General features: G+C 43.1%; 1 protein-coding gene across 1 annotated transcript in view; it reads left to right on the forward strand.

Annotated features, from left to right (window-relative positions):
* The first annotated feature begins 194 nt into the window (after nt 1-194).
* The window catches only part of LOC125546462 (eudesmanediol synthase-like), a 17,855-nt gene continuing 3,868 nt past the window's right edge, over nt 195-14,181 (forward strand). Inside the window, exons 1-2 of the mRNA XM_048710717.1 lie at nt 195-226; nt 1,015-1,193. Of these exons, the coding sequence (XP_048566674.1) occupies nt 195-226; nt 1,015-1,193 (211 nt within the window). The remainder of the gene's footprint in view (nt 227-1,014; nt 1,194-14,181) is intronic.

The following is a 14,181-nucleotide window of genomic DNA, read 5'->3' on the forward strand; positions in this document are numbered from 1 at the left end:
TGCAGGCAGCGCACCACCTTTAGTACCGGTTGGTGGCTCCAAAGGATGACCAGTACTACAGTTTCTTAGTAAGTTGTTTTTTAGTCCCACCTCGCCAAGAGAGAGGGACTAGGAGCGGTTTATAAGCCCTGAGTGCAGAGACGATAAAGAAGAGGCTCAATGCTCACGTTGCTTAGCTTCAAGCCTTGAGGAATATGGTAGACTGCACGGAGCTATGTGCAGTGCAGTTTGCACTATTCCGAAACTCCGTGCAGTCTACCATATTCCTCAAGGCTTGAAGCTAATTAACAATCATTGCACCTCTTTTTTATTATTAATAACTTATTACAACTCCGGACTTCTGTTATGGCAAAAACTAGATGCAATTCGTGTACAAACTGAAAAATCTCTTTCAAAGTATCAGGGCCGGTTTCAGACGAAAACTCATCTGTTACACCGAAAGGCATGGTATATAAAAATAAATGAATAGAAGAAAATAAATAAAGTAGAAAAGAAAAAAAACTATAGTAGAAAAGAAAAAACTATATAAAAAACTACTCATAAATAAATAGAAGAAAATAAATATAACAGAAAAGAAAAAACTACGCAGAAATAAATAGAAGAAAATAAAGCAAAAAAGAAAAAAAACTATACAAAAAAATTGGGGCGCTGCCCAGTGGGCCTGCTAGCCCACGGGCGTGCAATTACAGGCCCTAAAGGCCAAGCAGGCTCACAGGGCAGCGCGCAGAATTTAGGCCCAGAAGCCTGCTATATAGAGGAGTTCAAAGAGGCAGCCGCGGCTGGGTTTATAAACCAGTGTGGCTGCCCTTCGCCCGGCGAGGTGGGACTAAACTTTGTGCACCGCGGAGTGGCAACGCAAGACCTTTAGTACCGGTTGGTGGCTCCAACCGGTACTACTAAAGGCCTTCGTTTCTCGCCGCTTGGCTTGGCAAAAATAGGCCTTTAGTACCGGTTGGAGCCACCAACCGGTACTAAAGGCCCAACTTATATATATAGCACTTACGAAAATTTCAGTTTCATCCCCTACTTCGTCTCCAACCGCGCCGCTCGATCCCGTCGTGTCGCCGCCCGTCGCCCGTCGTCCGTCGTCGTCGTCGTCGCCGCGGCGTCGCCCGTACGTCTCTCTCCTCGCACCCGCGCCGCCGCCGTCGTCGCCGCCGCCGCCTCCGCCCCGTATGCCGGCGCCCCCGCTAGTACGTACGGGGCGGCGGCGTACGGGGCGCGGCGTACACACACACACACACGTATACACGCAGTACACACACATACACACACACGTATGTATACACGCAGTACACACACATACACATACACATACACACACATACACATTTTTTTACTTATATTTTTTGTTATATGTTTTTTAGAAAAGTTAATTAGATGATCGAATGTCAGATTAATGTCAATTCTTGGAGATGAATATAGCTAGATATTAATTAGGTATATGAGATTTGAACTAGTTGAATAATTAATATAACTAGTAAATGCTTAGTTGAATTAATTAGTTGAATTAATTAATAGAACTTGTTGAATTAATAGAACTAGTTGAATTAGCTGAAATAATAGAACTAGTAATGTCAAATGTTAGATGAATTAGATAAAAATATATGTTAGATATTAATGTCAAATGTTAGATGAATATTAGAATTAGTTAGATATTAATTAATGTTAGATAGTAAGTGTTTAATGTTTCACCTATATGAACATAGAAAATGTTGTCTGACGATGAAAAAGATTTCATTATGTGCGAACACTGTGAAGACCAACGCGGCCTGTGCGACAGAAATTTCCTTGTTGATAATAGGCGCTTCAGCATCAATCTGGATGAGACATTCGAAGTGGATACAGTAAGTCACAGCGGCAATTATTTTTTCATAATATAAGCATTATACTTATGCTTCATTTGCTTCAACTTACAATTTTAAATTTTCACTATTCTACTAGCGCATTCCCTGCCATGCAATTTTTTTTTCTTGGATAAGATAGGTTTCAGTGCTATGGAAACTATGGAGGTAAAGAGAGTTTACCTGAAGACCGAGCATGGTTATATTTTCAACATCAAATTATACAATGCAGACACATACACCCATTTTGAATGCAAAACTTGGCAAGCACTATGCAAGGCTTGTGCATTTGAGCCTGATATGGTTATCACCTTTGATATTCATCCGGAATATGATATTGAAGGTAATAGAGACATCTGGGTCGATATGCAGACGCCTCCAGTTCTATCATTATGTGAGTTTTTCTCAACCATGTTTATGTCTTTGATATTGTTTATTCAAAAATAGCTGACAACTAATTTCTATTGTCAGCTTATTTCGGTTCAACCAAACATGTCCGGCGCTTGGTAAACATGACCTACTACTGTCCCGGGGCTGAACTAAACTGCGAGGAGATAAGTCATTATGTTTCATGGCTTGAGGATCTTCATACTGTCAAGACAAATTTTCTTCCTGCACTTAGAAATGTTAGTACTCAAAACGTGCGACCAATAGTGATCATATTGAACTACGGTCACATCTATAATAGAAAGATGGTAAGATTTTTACTATTTATCCTTAGTGCATCTTTTGCATACATTATTTTTGAAGCTAAACTTTCATTGCTAAGTATATTAATTATTATACGATGTTCTTCAACAGGGACTCCCGATGACAGTTGTGTCTCAGTGGATCGAGACAAAAGGTCGCATGTCAATGGTTAGCTTACGACCAAGATATCCTACATTGCACATGAGTGCATTTAGGATTTCTGAAAGCGATGAATGCTTAATAGTCAAAGATTGGAGCAAAATTGTTAACGATCGCAGAGAAGTACTAGGGGGCAGCAAGGACAAGCGCAACTCACGATTAGGAGACAGATTCATCTGCATGCTCCAGTATGATGAATCAGGAGAGCTATACATGTTCTATGCTATTTTACCTGAGAGGGAGCAGCAGGAGTGACACTAGTAGAAAAAGGGGCTTTTGTCCCGGTTGGTAAGGCCCTTTAGTTCCGGTTTTCGAACCGGGACTAAAGGGTCGTTACTAATGCCAAGAACCGGGACTAAAGGGCGCGACCACGTGGAGCTCCACCTTTAGTCCCGGTTGGTAACACCAACCGGGACTAAAGGAAATTTTATGATTCTTTTTTTGAATTTTTTTTGAATTTTTTTTTGATTTTCAAATTTTTGAATTTTTTTAACCTCTAGTCTGTAATCACCACCCCTCATCACTCCTCAATTTATCCTCTAACCACCCCTCATCATTCCAAATCATCTAACTTTCCGAATGGTCACCCATCCTCCCACTCCCCCAGCCTGAGCACGCTTAACTTCCGGGTTCTATTCTCCCTCGTTTCCAAGTCTGCACTTGTTGTTTTCCTGACAATAGTAAGATATCAATCCTATTAACCTTCAGGAATTTTGCTTGAACATGAAGTGACACATTTCACTGTTTGAGTTTGAAACTATTGTTTTAAAAAACAATAATTATTCAGTAACACTAAAATTTCTTGAATAATTAGTTTGACCATTGTTTGACCATAGTTTGACCATATTTGACCAAAATTCGAAATAACTGAAATAATTATTTAGTAACACTAATATTCTAGAATAATTAGTTTGACCATTGTTTGACCACAGTTTGACCAGATTTGACCACATTTTTCCAAAAAAATTGAAACTATATTTTTTTCTGTTACTAGTGGCGCACCTAGCAAATGGTGCGCCACTAGTAAGTTTGAAATTTTTTCGATTTTTTCCACTCTAGATCTTAAAAGCCCCTTAACTTTTCGAGTAGATGATTTTTCATATAAAAAACTTTTTAATCCGAGTTCGTATGCAAAAGTTATGCCCATTTTACAAATTCCAGAGAGATTTTGCAAATAAAGTCGAAATTCATATTTGTAAATTTTCCCAACAACTAGACCACATATCACATGGGAAACTTATTTTATTTTATTTTTCTTTGACATTTCCATCATTTTCTTTTGTTTTTTCTAAAACTGAAAAGGCGGTCCGGGGGGGGGGAGAGTTTGAAAATGGGACCTTTAGTACCGGTTCGTGCCATGAACCGGTACTAATGCCTCAAAGCCCATTAGTAGAGCTGACGCTTGGACACTCGGGTCAAAACATTTAGTCCCGGTTGGTGCCACCAACCGGGACTAATGGGCATCACACCCTTTAGTCCCGGTTCGTGGCACGAACCGGGACTAAAGGGCCCAGGTGAACTGGGACTAATGCCTTAGCCGCATAAACTGGGATAAATTCTCACATTAGTCCCGGTTCGTGACTGAACCGGGACTAATGTGAAAACTGCCTTGTGACCAAAGCCCTGTTTTCTACTAGTGTGATTTAGCTAGTTCATGCTCTTAGTACTTGTCCTCTCATGTTCGTATTCTCATCCTGCACTTCATTAATCTCAAATAGTGATTTGCTTGTGAACGCTTATAATATCATGACCATGTTGAACTCGATGATATCTTTGCTTCTGTTACAAGTGAATGTTTCTTTTTTAAGCTAGTGTTGGTGGTGATTAGATATACTGTTGTTGGTGATGATATGATGCAAGAGTTTATTTCTATATTAATATGTGATGATGATGAGTTATTATATATATCATTTATGAAAGAAACCGCAAATTAGTTTGAACTAGCTAGATGGATCCTAGCTAGCTAAGTGATCAAGTATATATATGCCATATCCATATCCATATCAAGTATAACAACTCATTATAACGTAAAACAATCCTAAATTAAATTGATAACACAAATTTAAAGGAAAAATAAAAAATAAAACCAAAACCCACAAACCTTTTAATACCGGTTGGTGTCACCAACCGGTACTAAAGGGCTCCCTGCCCCCGGAGCTGGCTCGTGCCACGTGGTTGCCCTTTAGCACCGGTTCGTGCTGAACCGGTACTAAAGGGGGGGGGGGCTTTAGTGCCCACACTTTAGTGCCAGTTACCGAACCGGCACTAAAGGGCCTTACGAACCGGTGCTATTGCCCGGTTCTGCACTAGTGCACCCTCCATCGATTAGCCCGATGAAGCTATCGCTTCTACTTGCACAGCCACACAAAGAGTCGTTGTACCTTGAGTCATGACCTCTTTGACGTCCTAGTCTCGACGGATCCATGTGGCTATGTGGAGAGGTCTTCAGTGTCTCTGCACCTTGAGTCATGACCTCTCGACATAGCCACATGGATCTATCGGGTCTGTTCGGCATGGATCCCACGAGGACCAAGGCAATAAGCTTTTATACATTGTATGGCAGCAATATAAAGAGATAGTCATACAGTACTGAAACGAACGAATTAGTAGTTTATTGCTGATATATTGAACAAAAAGCCAGGTGCTAATGTATAGCACATGTCAACCCGGGGAGATGCAATTGCGCTATTTTCTTACGACCGTGCCCTCATAGGGGATCTTTTCACTGCATTTGTTTTGGTCCGTGCGCACTTATCGGTGCTGGGTCATGGCTGGGCTCGGAGGCCATCTTTTCGTCCGTGTGCACCTTTTGATGCTGGGTCACGGGTTGGGCTCGGTGGCCTCTTTTTATCTGTGTGCTTTGGCATCTTTCGCAGCTGACAGCCGTGCATTATCCTTGTGTTGACAATGTAGTAGGGAGAGTCCATTTAATAAACTGGTCACGTTTCAATTAAACTTTCGGTATGGTACTAACGACTAGCGCCGCCCCCGAGGTGTCGAGGCCACGAAGCCAGCGCCGCCGTCTGCTCAGTTGATTGACTTGCATTGCTCGGTACTGTCGCTGGATGCTCCCGGCTACGTACTTGTGTTGCCTTGCACTAGTTATTACTTCCTCCGTCCCATAATATAAGACATTTTTTAACACTACACTGGTGTTAAAAAATATCTTACATTATGGGACGGAGGGAGTAGTTTCAGTTGGAACCAAGAGAGAAGCGACGGCAGCAAAGAAGGCAAATGCCATCTTGAGATGCAATTGATGTGAATCAAGAGTACGATACAGAAGAGTGTGACTGGATTTAAATTTCAGATCGTGATGTGATTTGAGAGTGGAGTTGAGTGAATAGTTTGACTGAATGCAAAATTCAGCATTGTGTGCAAATATATGAAGATTTTTTTTTTGAGAACCAATGAGCCTCAGTACTCATGGTTGGTGATTACAATCAAGCAGCCGTAGCTGCTCTAACGACTCGGGTACTTTGCCCAGGAGGATACTACTGCCCCTCTTTTTTGCCTCCGCTGCTTGTTCATGCGCTAGGCTGTTGCTCTTTCTACTTATCTGTTGGGTAACGTAGCAGAAATTCAAAATTTTCTACGCAACACCAAGATCAATCTATGGAGTAATCTAGCAACGAGGGAAGGAGAGTGCATCTACATACCCTTGTAGATCGCTAAGCGGAAGCGTTCAAGTGAACGGGGTTGATGGAGTCGTACTCGTCGTGATCCAAATCACCGATGATCCTAGTGCCGAACGGACGGCACCTCCACGTTCAACACACGTACAGCCCGGGGACGTCTCCTCCTTCTTGATCCAGCAAGGGGAGAGGAGAAGTTGAGGGAAAACTCCGACAACACGACGGCATGGTGGTGATGGAGCTCGTGGTTCTCCGGCAGGGCTTCGCCAAGCACTACGGAGGAGGACGAGGTGTTGGAGGAGGGAGAGGGCTGCGCCAGGGGAAGGGTGCGGCTGCCCTCTCTCTCCCTCACTATATATAGGGGGAAGGGAGGAGGGGGAGGTGCCCTAGGGTTCCCTAGGGGAGGGGCGGCGGCCACAGGGGAAACCCTAGATGGGTTTGGGCGCCCCCACCCCTTAGGAAACTTGCCCCCCAAGCCGGGAGGGGCGGCTGCCCTAGGGGTGGCGCCCCCACCTCTCCTGGTTACGTGAGATGGGGTGGGAGGGGCGCTCAGCCCCTTAGTGGGCTGATTTGCCCTCTCCCCTTGGCCCATAAGGCCCCCCAACGCTTGCCGGGGCCTCCGAAACCCCTTTCGGACACGATGGTCATCACCTGGTACCCCCGGAACAATTCCGGACTCCAATACCCTTCGCCCAATATACCGATCTTCACCTCCGGACCATTCCAAAGCTCCTCGTCATGTCCGGGATCTCATCCGGGACTCCGAACAACCTTCGGTAACCACATACTATTTCCCATAACAACTCTAGCGTCACCGAACCTTAAGTGTGTAGACCCTACGGGTTCGGGAACCATGCAGACATGACCGAGACAACTCTCCGGCCAATAACCAACAGCGGGATCTGGATACCCATGTTGGCTCGCACATGCTCCACGATGATCTCATCGGATGAACCACGATGTCGAGGATTTAATCAATCCCGTATTCAATTCCCTTTGTCCAGCGGTATTGTACTTGCCCGAGATTCGATCGTCGGTATCCGATACCTTGTTCAATCTCGTTACCGGCAAGTCTCTTTACTCGTTCCGTAACACATCATCCCGTGATCAACTCCTTGGTCACATTGCGCATATGATGATGTCCTACCGAGTGGGCCCAGAGATACCTCTCCGTCACACGGAGTGACAAATCCCATTCTCGATTCGTGCCAACCTAACAGACACTTTTGGAGATAACCGTAGTGTACCTTTATAGCCACCCAGTTACGTTCTGACGTTTGGTACACCCAAAGCATTCCTACGGTATCCGGGAGTTGCACAATCTCATGGTCTAAGGAAATGATACTTGACATTAGAAAAGCTTTAGCATACGAACTACACGATCTTTGTGCTAGGCTTAGGATTGGGTCTTATCCATCACATGATTCTCCTAATGATGTGATCCCGTTATCAACGACATCCAATTTCCATGGTCAGGAAACTGTAACCATCTATTGATCAACGAGCTAGTCAACTAGAGGCTTACTAGGGACATGGTGTTGTCTATGTATCCACACATGTATCTGAGTTTCCTATCAATACAATTATATCATGGATAATAAACGATTATCATGAACAAGGAAATATAATAATAACTAATTTGTTATTGCCTCTAGAGCATATTTCCAACAGTCTCCCACTTGCACTAGAGTCAATAATCTAGTTCACATCGCCATGTGATTAACACTCACAGGTCACATTGCCATGTGACCAACATCCAAAGAGTTTACTAGAGTCAATAATCTAGTTCACATCACTATGTGATTAACACTCAATGAGTTCTGGGTTTGATCATGTTGCTTGTGAGAGAGGTTTTAGTCAACGGGTCTGCAACATTCAGATCCGTATGTACTTCGCAAATCTCTACGCTATATTTGGAGCCATTTCAAATAACTATTCTACTTGGAGCTATTATAAATTGTTGCTCCATTATACTTATTCGGTATCTCTACTCAGAGCTATCCGGATAGGTGTTAAGCTTGCATTGACGTAACTCTTTGCGTCGAACTCTTTATCACCTCCATAACCGAGAAACATATCCTTATTCCTCTAAGGATAATTTTAACCGCTATCTGGTGATCTACTCCTAGATCACCTTTGTACCCTCTTGCCAGACATGTGGCAAGGCACACATCAGGTGCGGTACTCAGCATGGCATACCGTATAGAGCCTATGACAAAAGCATAGGGGACGACCTTCGTCCTTCCTCTTTCTTCTGCCATGGTCGAGCTTTAAGTCTTAACTTCATACCTTACAACTCAGGCAAGAACTCCTTCTTTGGCTGATCCATCTTGAACACCTTCAAGATCATGTCAAGGTATGTGCTCATTTGAAAGTACCATTAAGCGTTTTGATCTATCCTTATAGATCTTGATGCTCAATGTTCAAGTAGCTTAATCCAGGTTTTCCATTGAAAAACACTTTTCAAATAACCCTATATGCTTTCCAAAAATACTTCATCATTTCGGATCAACAATATGTCATCCACATATACTTATCAGAAGTGTTGTAGTGCTCCCACTCACTTTATTGTAAATACAAGTTTCTAACAAACTTTGTATAAACCCATAAACTTTGATTACTCCATCAAAGTGTATATTCCGACTCCGATATGCTTGCTCTAGTCCATGGAAGGATCGCTGGAGCTAGCATACCTTTTAGCATCCTTAGGATCGACAAAACCTTTCTGATTGTATCACATTCAACCTTTCCTTACGAAAGCTGGTAAGGAAACTTGTTTTGACATCCATCTGCCAGACTTCATAAATGCAGCTTATGCTAACATGATTCCGACGGACTTAAGCATCGCTACGGGTGAGAAAATCTCATCGTAGTCAACTACTTGAACTTGTGAAAAACTCTTCGCCACAAGTCGAGCTTCATAGACGGTGACATTACCATCCACGTCCGCCTTCTTCTTAAAACCCACATGTACCTAACAGCCTTACGACCATCAAGTAGTTCTTCCAAAGTCTGCACTTTGTTTTCATACATGGATCCTCTCTCGGATTTTATGGCCTCGAGCCAATTTTCGGAATCCGGGCCCACCATCACTTCTCCATTGCTCATAGGTTCATCGTTGTCCAACAACGTGACCTTTAAGACAGGGTTACCACTTAGAAGTTGTACACACCCTTGTCAACCTATGAGGTTCGATAGTAACTCGATCTGAAGCTCCATGATCGTCATCATTAGCTTTCTCTTCAACCGAGGCAGGTGCCACAGAAACATTTTTCCTGTGCTGCGCCACTCTCTGGTTGAAGTAAAGATTCAACAACCTTATCAAGTTCTATCTTCCTCCCACTCAATTCTTTCGAGAGAAACTTTTCCTCGAGAAAGGACCCGATTCGAGAAACAATCCCTATTGCTTTCGGATCTGAGACAGGAGGTATACCCAACTGTTTTGGGTGTCCTATGAAGATGCATTTATCCGCTTTGGGTTCGAGCTTATCAGCCTGAAACTTTTTTACATAAGCGTCGCAGCCCCAAACTTTTAAGAAATGACATCTTAGGTTTCTCTAAACCATAGTTCATACGGTGTCATCTCATCGGAATTACGTGGTGCCCTATTTAAAGTGAATGTGGTTGTCTCTAATGCCTAACCCATAAACTATCGTGGTAATTCGATAAGAGACATCATGGTATGCATCATATCTAATAGGGTGCAGTTATGATGTTCGGACACACCATCACACTATGGTGTTCCAGGTTGTATTAGTTGTGAAACAATTTCCACAATGTCTTAATTCTGTGCCAAACTCGTAATTCAGATATTCATCTCTATGATCATATCATAGATATTTTATCCTCTTGTCACGACGATCTTCAACTTCACCCTGAAATTACTTGAACCTTTCAATAATTCAGACTCGTGATTCATCAAGTAAATATACTCAACATCTACTCAAATCATCTTTGAAGTAAGAATAGAACGATATCCACTACATGCCTCAACACTCATTGGACTGCACACATCAAGATGAATTACTTCCAACAAGTTGCTTTCTTGTTCCATCTTAATGAAAACGAGGCCTTTCAATCATCTTGCTCATGTGGTATGATTTGCATGTCTCAAGTGATTCAAAATCAAGCGAGTCCAAAGATCCATCAACATGGAGCTTCTTCATGCGTTTTATACCATTGTGACTAAAATTGCAGCGCCACAAATATGTGGTACTATCATTACTATCTTATATCTTTTGGCATGAACATGTGTATCACTACGATCGGGATTCAATAAACCATTCATTTTAGGTGTAAGACCATTGAAGGTATTATTCAGAGTAACCATTATTCTCCTTAAATGAATAACCGCATTGCGGTGAACATAATCTAATATGTCCATGCTCAACGCAAAAACCAAATAACAATTATTTAGGTTTAACACCAACCCCGATGGTAGACGGAGCGTGCGATGTTTGATCACATCAACCTTGGAAACTCTTCCAACACCTATCGTCGTCTCACCTTTGGCTAGTCTCCGTTTATTCTGTAGCCTTTTATTTCGAGTTACTAACACTGAGCAAATGAACCGGTATCTAATACCCTGCTGCTACTAGGAGTACTAGTAAAGTACACATTTAATATATGTCCAATACAAACTTCTGTCAACCTTGTCAGCCTTCTCATCTACCAAGTATCTAGGGTGTTCTGCTTCAGTGACCGTTCCCCTTATTACATAAGCACTTAGTCTCGGGCTTGGGTTCAACTTTGGGTTTCTTCACTAGAGCAGCAACTGATTTGTTGTTTCATGAAGTATCCCTTTCTTGCCCTTGCCCTTCTTGAAACTAGTGGTTTTACTAACCATCAACAATTGATGCTCCCTTTTGATTTCTACTTTCGCGGTGTCGCGAATAGCTCAAGGATCATATCTATCCCTGATATGTTATAGTTCATCACGAAACTCTAGTAGCCTGGTGATAGTGACTTTGGAGAACCATCACTATCTCATCTGGAAGATTAACTCCCACTCGATTCAAGCGATTGTTGTACTCATACAATCTGAGCACATGCTCAACGATTGAGCTTTTCTCCTTAGTTTGCAGGCTTAAGAAACTTGTCAAAGGTCTCATACCTCTTGACGTGGGCACTAACCTGAAATCCCAATTTCAGTCCTTGGAATATCTCATATATTCTGCGATGTTTCAAAAACGTCTTTGGTACCTCAATTCTAAACCATTTAGCATTACGCACTGAACTATCATGTAGTCATCAAAACGTGTATGTCAGATGTTCGCAACATCCATAACCGACGTTCAAGGTTCAGCTCACTGAGCGGTGCATTAAGGACATAATCCTTCTGCGCAGCAATGAGGACAATCCTCAGTATACGGATCCAGTCCGCATAATTGCTACCATCAACTTTCAACTAAATTTTCTCTAGGAACATATCTAAAACAGTAGAACTAAAGCGTGAGCTTCGACATAATTTGCAAAGTCCTTTTGACTATGTTCATGATAATTGAGTTCATCTCATTATTTCATGAACTCCCACTGAGATAGACATCCCTCTAGTCATCTAAGTGATACATGATCCGAATCGACTAGGCCGTGTCCGATCATCACGTGAGACGGACTAGTCATCATCGGTGTGTTGGGTTTCGTAGTAATTTCAAAATTTTCCTACGCACACGCAAGATCATGTGATGCATAGCAACGAGGGGGAGAGTGTTGTCTACGTACCCAACGCAGACCGACTGCGGAAGCGATGACACGACGTAGAGGAAGTAGTCGTACGTCTTCACGATCCAACCGATCAAGCACCGAAACTACGGCACCTCCGAGTTCGAGCACACGTTCAGCTCGATGACGATCCCCGGACTCCGATCCAGCAAAGTGTCGGGGAAGAGTTTCGTCAGCATGACGGCGTGGTGACAATCTTGATGTACTACAGCAGCAGGGCTTCGCCTAAACTTCGCTACAGTATTATCGAGGTATATGGTGGCAGGGGGCACCGCACACGGCTAAGGAATAGATCACGTGGATCAACTTGTGTGTCTAGAGGTGCCCCCTGCCTCCGTATATAAAGGAGTAGAGGGGGGAGGCTGGCCGGCCAAGGAGGGAGGCGCAGGAGGAGTCCTACTCCTTCCGGGAGTAGGACTCCCCTCCAATCCTATTCCAATTAGGATTCCCCGAGGGGGAAAGAGGGAGAAGGGTGGCCGGCCACCTCTCCTAGTCCTAATAGGACTAGGGGAGGGGGAAGGTGCGCAGCCCCCTTGGGCTGCCCCTTTATCCTTTCCACCAAGGCCCATGAAGACCCATATGGTTCCCGGGGGGTTCCGGTAACCTCCCGGTAACCCGGTAAAATCCCGATTTCACTCGGAACACTTCCGATGTCCAAACATAGGCTTCCAATATATCAATCTTTAAGTCTCGACCATTTCGAGACTCCTCGTCATGTCCGTGATCACATCCGGGACTCCGAACAACCTTCGGTACATCAAAATGCATAAACTCATAATGTAACTGCCATCTTAACCTTAAGCGTGCGGACCCTACGGGTTCGAGAACAATGTAGACATGACCGAGACACGTCTCCGGTCAATAACCAATAGCGGGACCTGGATGCCCATATTGGCTCCTACATATTCTACGAAGATCTTTATCGGTCAGACCGCATAACAACATACGTTGTTCCCTTTGTCATCGGTATGTTACTTGCCCGAGATTCGATCGTCGGTATCCAATACCTAGTTCAATCTCGTTATCGGCAAGTCTCTTTACTCGTTCCGTAATACATCATCTCACAACTAACATATTAGTTGTAATGCTTGCAAGGCTTATGTGATGTGTATTACCGAGAGGGCCCAGAGATACCTCTCCGACAATCGGAGTGACAAACCCTAATCTCGATATACGCCAACCCAACATCTACCTTTAGAGACACCTGTAATGCTCCTTTATAATCACCCAGTTACGTTGTGACGTTTGGTAGCACCCAAAGTGTTCCTCCGGCAAACGGGAGTTGCATAATCTTATAGTCATAGGAACATGTATAAGTCATGAAGAAAGCAATAGCAACATACTAAACGATCGGGTGCTAAGCTAATGGAATGGGTCATGTCAATCAGATCATTCAACTAATGATGTGACCTCGTTAATCAAATAACAACTCATTGTTCATGGTTAGGAAACATAACCATCTTTGATTAACGAGCTAGCCAAGTAGAGGCATACTAGTGACACTTTGTTTGTCTATGTATTCACACATGTATTATGTTTCCGGTTAATACAATTCTAGCATGAATAATAAACATTTATCATGATTATAAGGAAATAAATAATAACTTTATTATTGCCTCTAGGGCATATTTCCTTCAGTCTCCCACTTGCACTAGAGTCAATAATCTAGATTACACTGTAATGATTCTAACACCCATGGAGTTTTGGTGCTGATCATGTTTTGCTTGTGGAAGAGGCTTAGTCAACGGGTCTGCAACATTCAGATCCGTATGTATCTTGCAAATCTCTATGTCTCCCACCTGGACTAGATCCCGGATGGAGTTGAAGCGTCTCTTGATGTGTTTGGTCCTTTTGTGAAATCTGGATTCCTTTGCCAAGGCAATTGCACCAGTATTGTCACAAAAGATTTTCATTGGACCCGATGCATTAGGTATGACACCTAGATCGGATATGAACTCCTTCATCCAGACTCCTTCGTTCGCTGCTTCCGAAGCAGCTATGTACTCCGCTTCACATGTAGATCCCGCTACGACGCTTTGTTTAGAACTGCACCAACTGACAGCTCCACCGTTTAATGTAAACACGTATCCGGTTTGCGATTTAGAATCGTCCGGATCAGTGTCAAAGCTTGA

Source organism: Triticum urartu, chromosome 3 (genome assembly GCF_003073215.2).
Source record: "Triticum urartu cultivar G1812 chromosome 3, Tu2.1, whole genome shotgun sequence".
Taxonomy (NCBI): domain Eukaryota; kingdom Viridiplantae; phylum Streptophyta; class Magnoliopsida; order Poales; family Poaceae; genus Triticum; species Triticum urartu.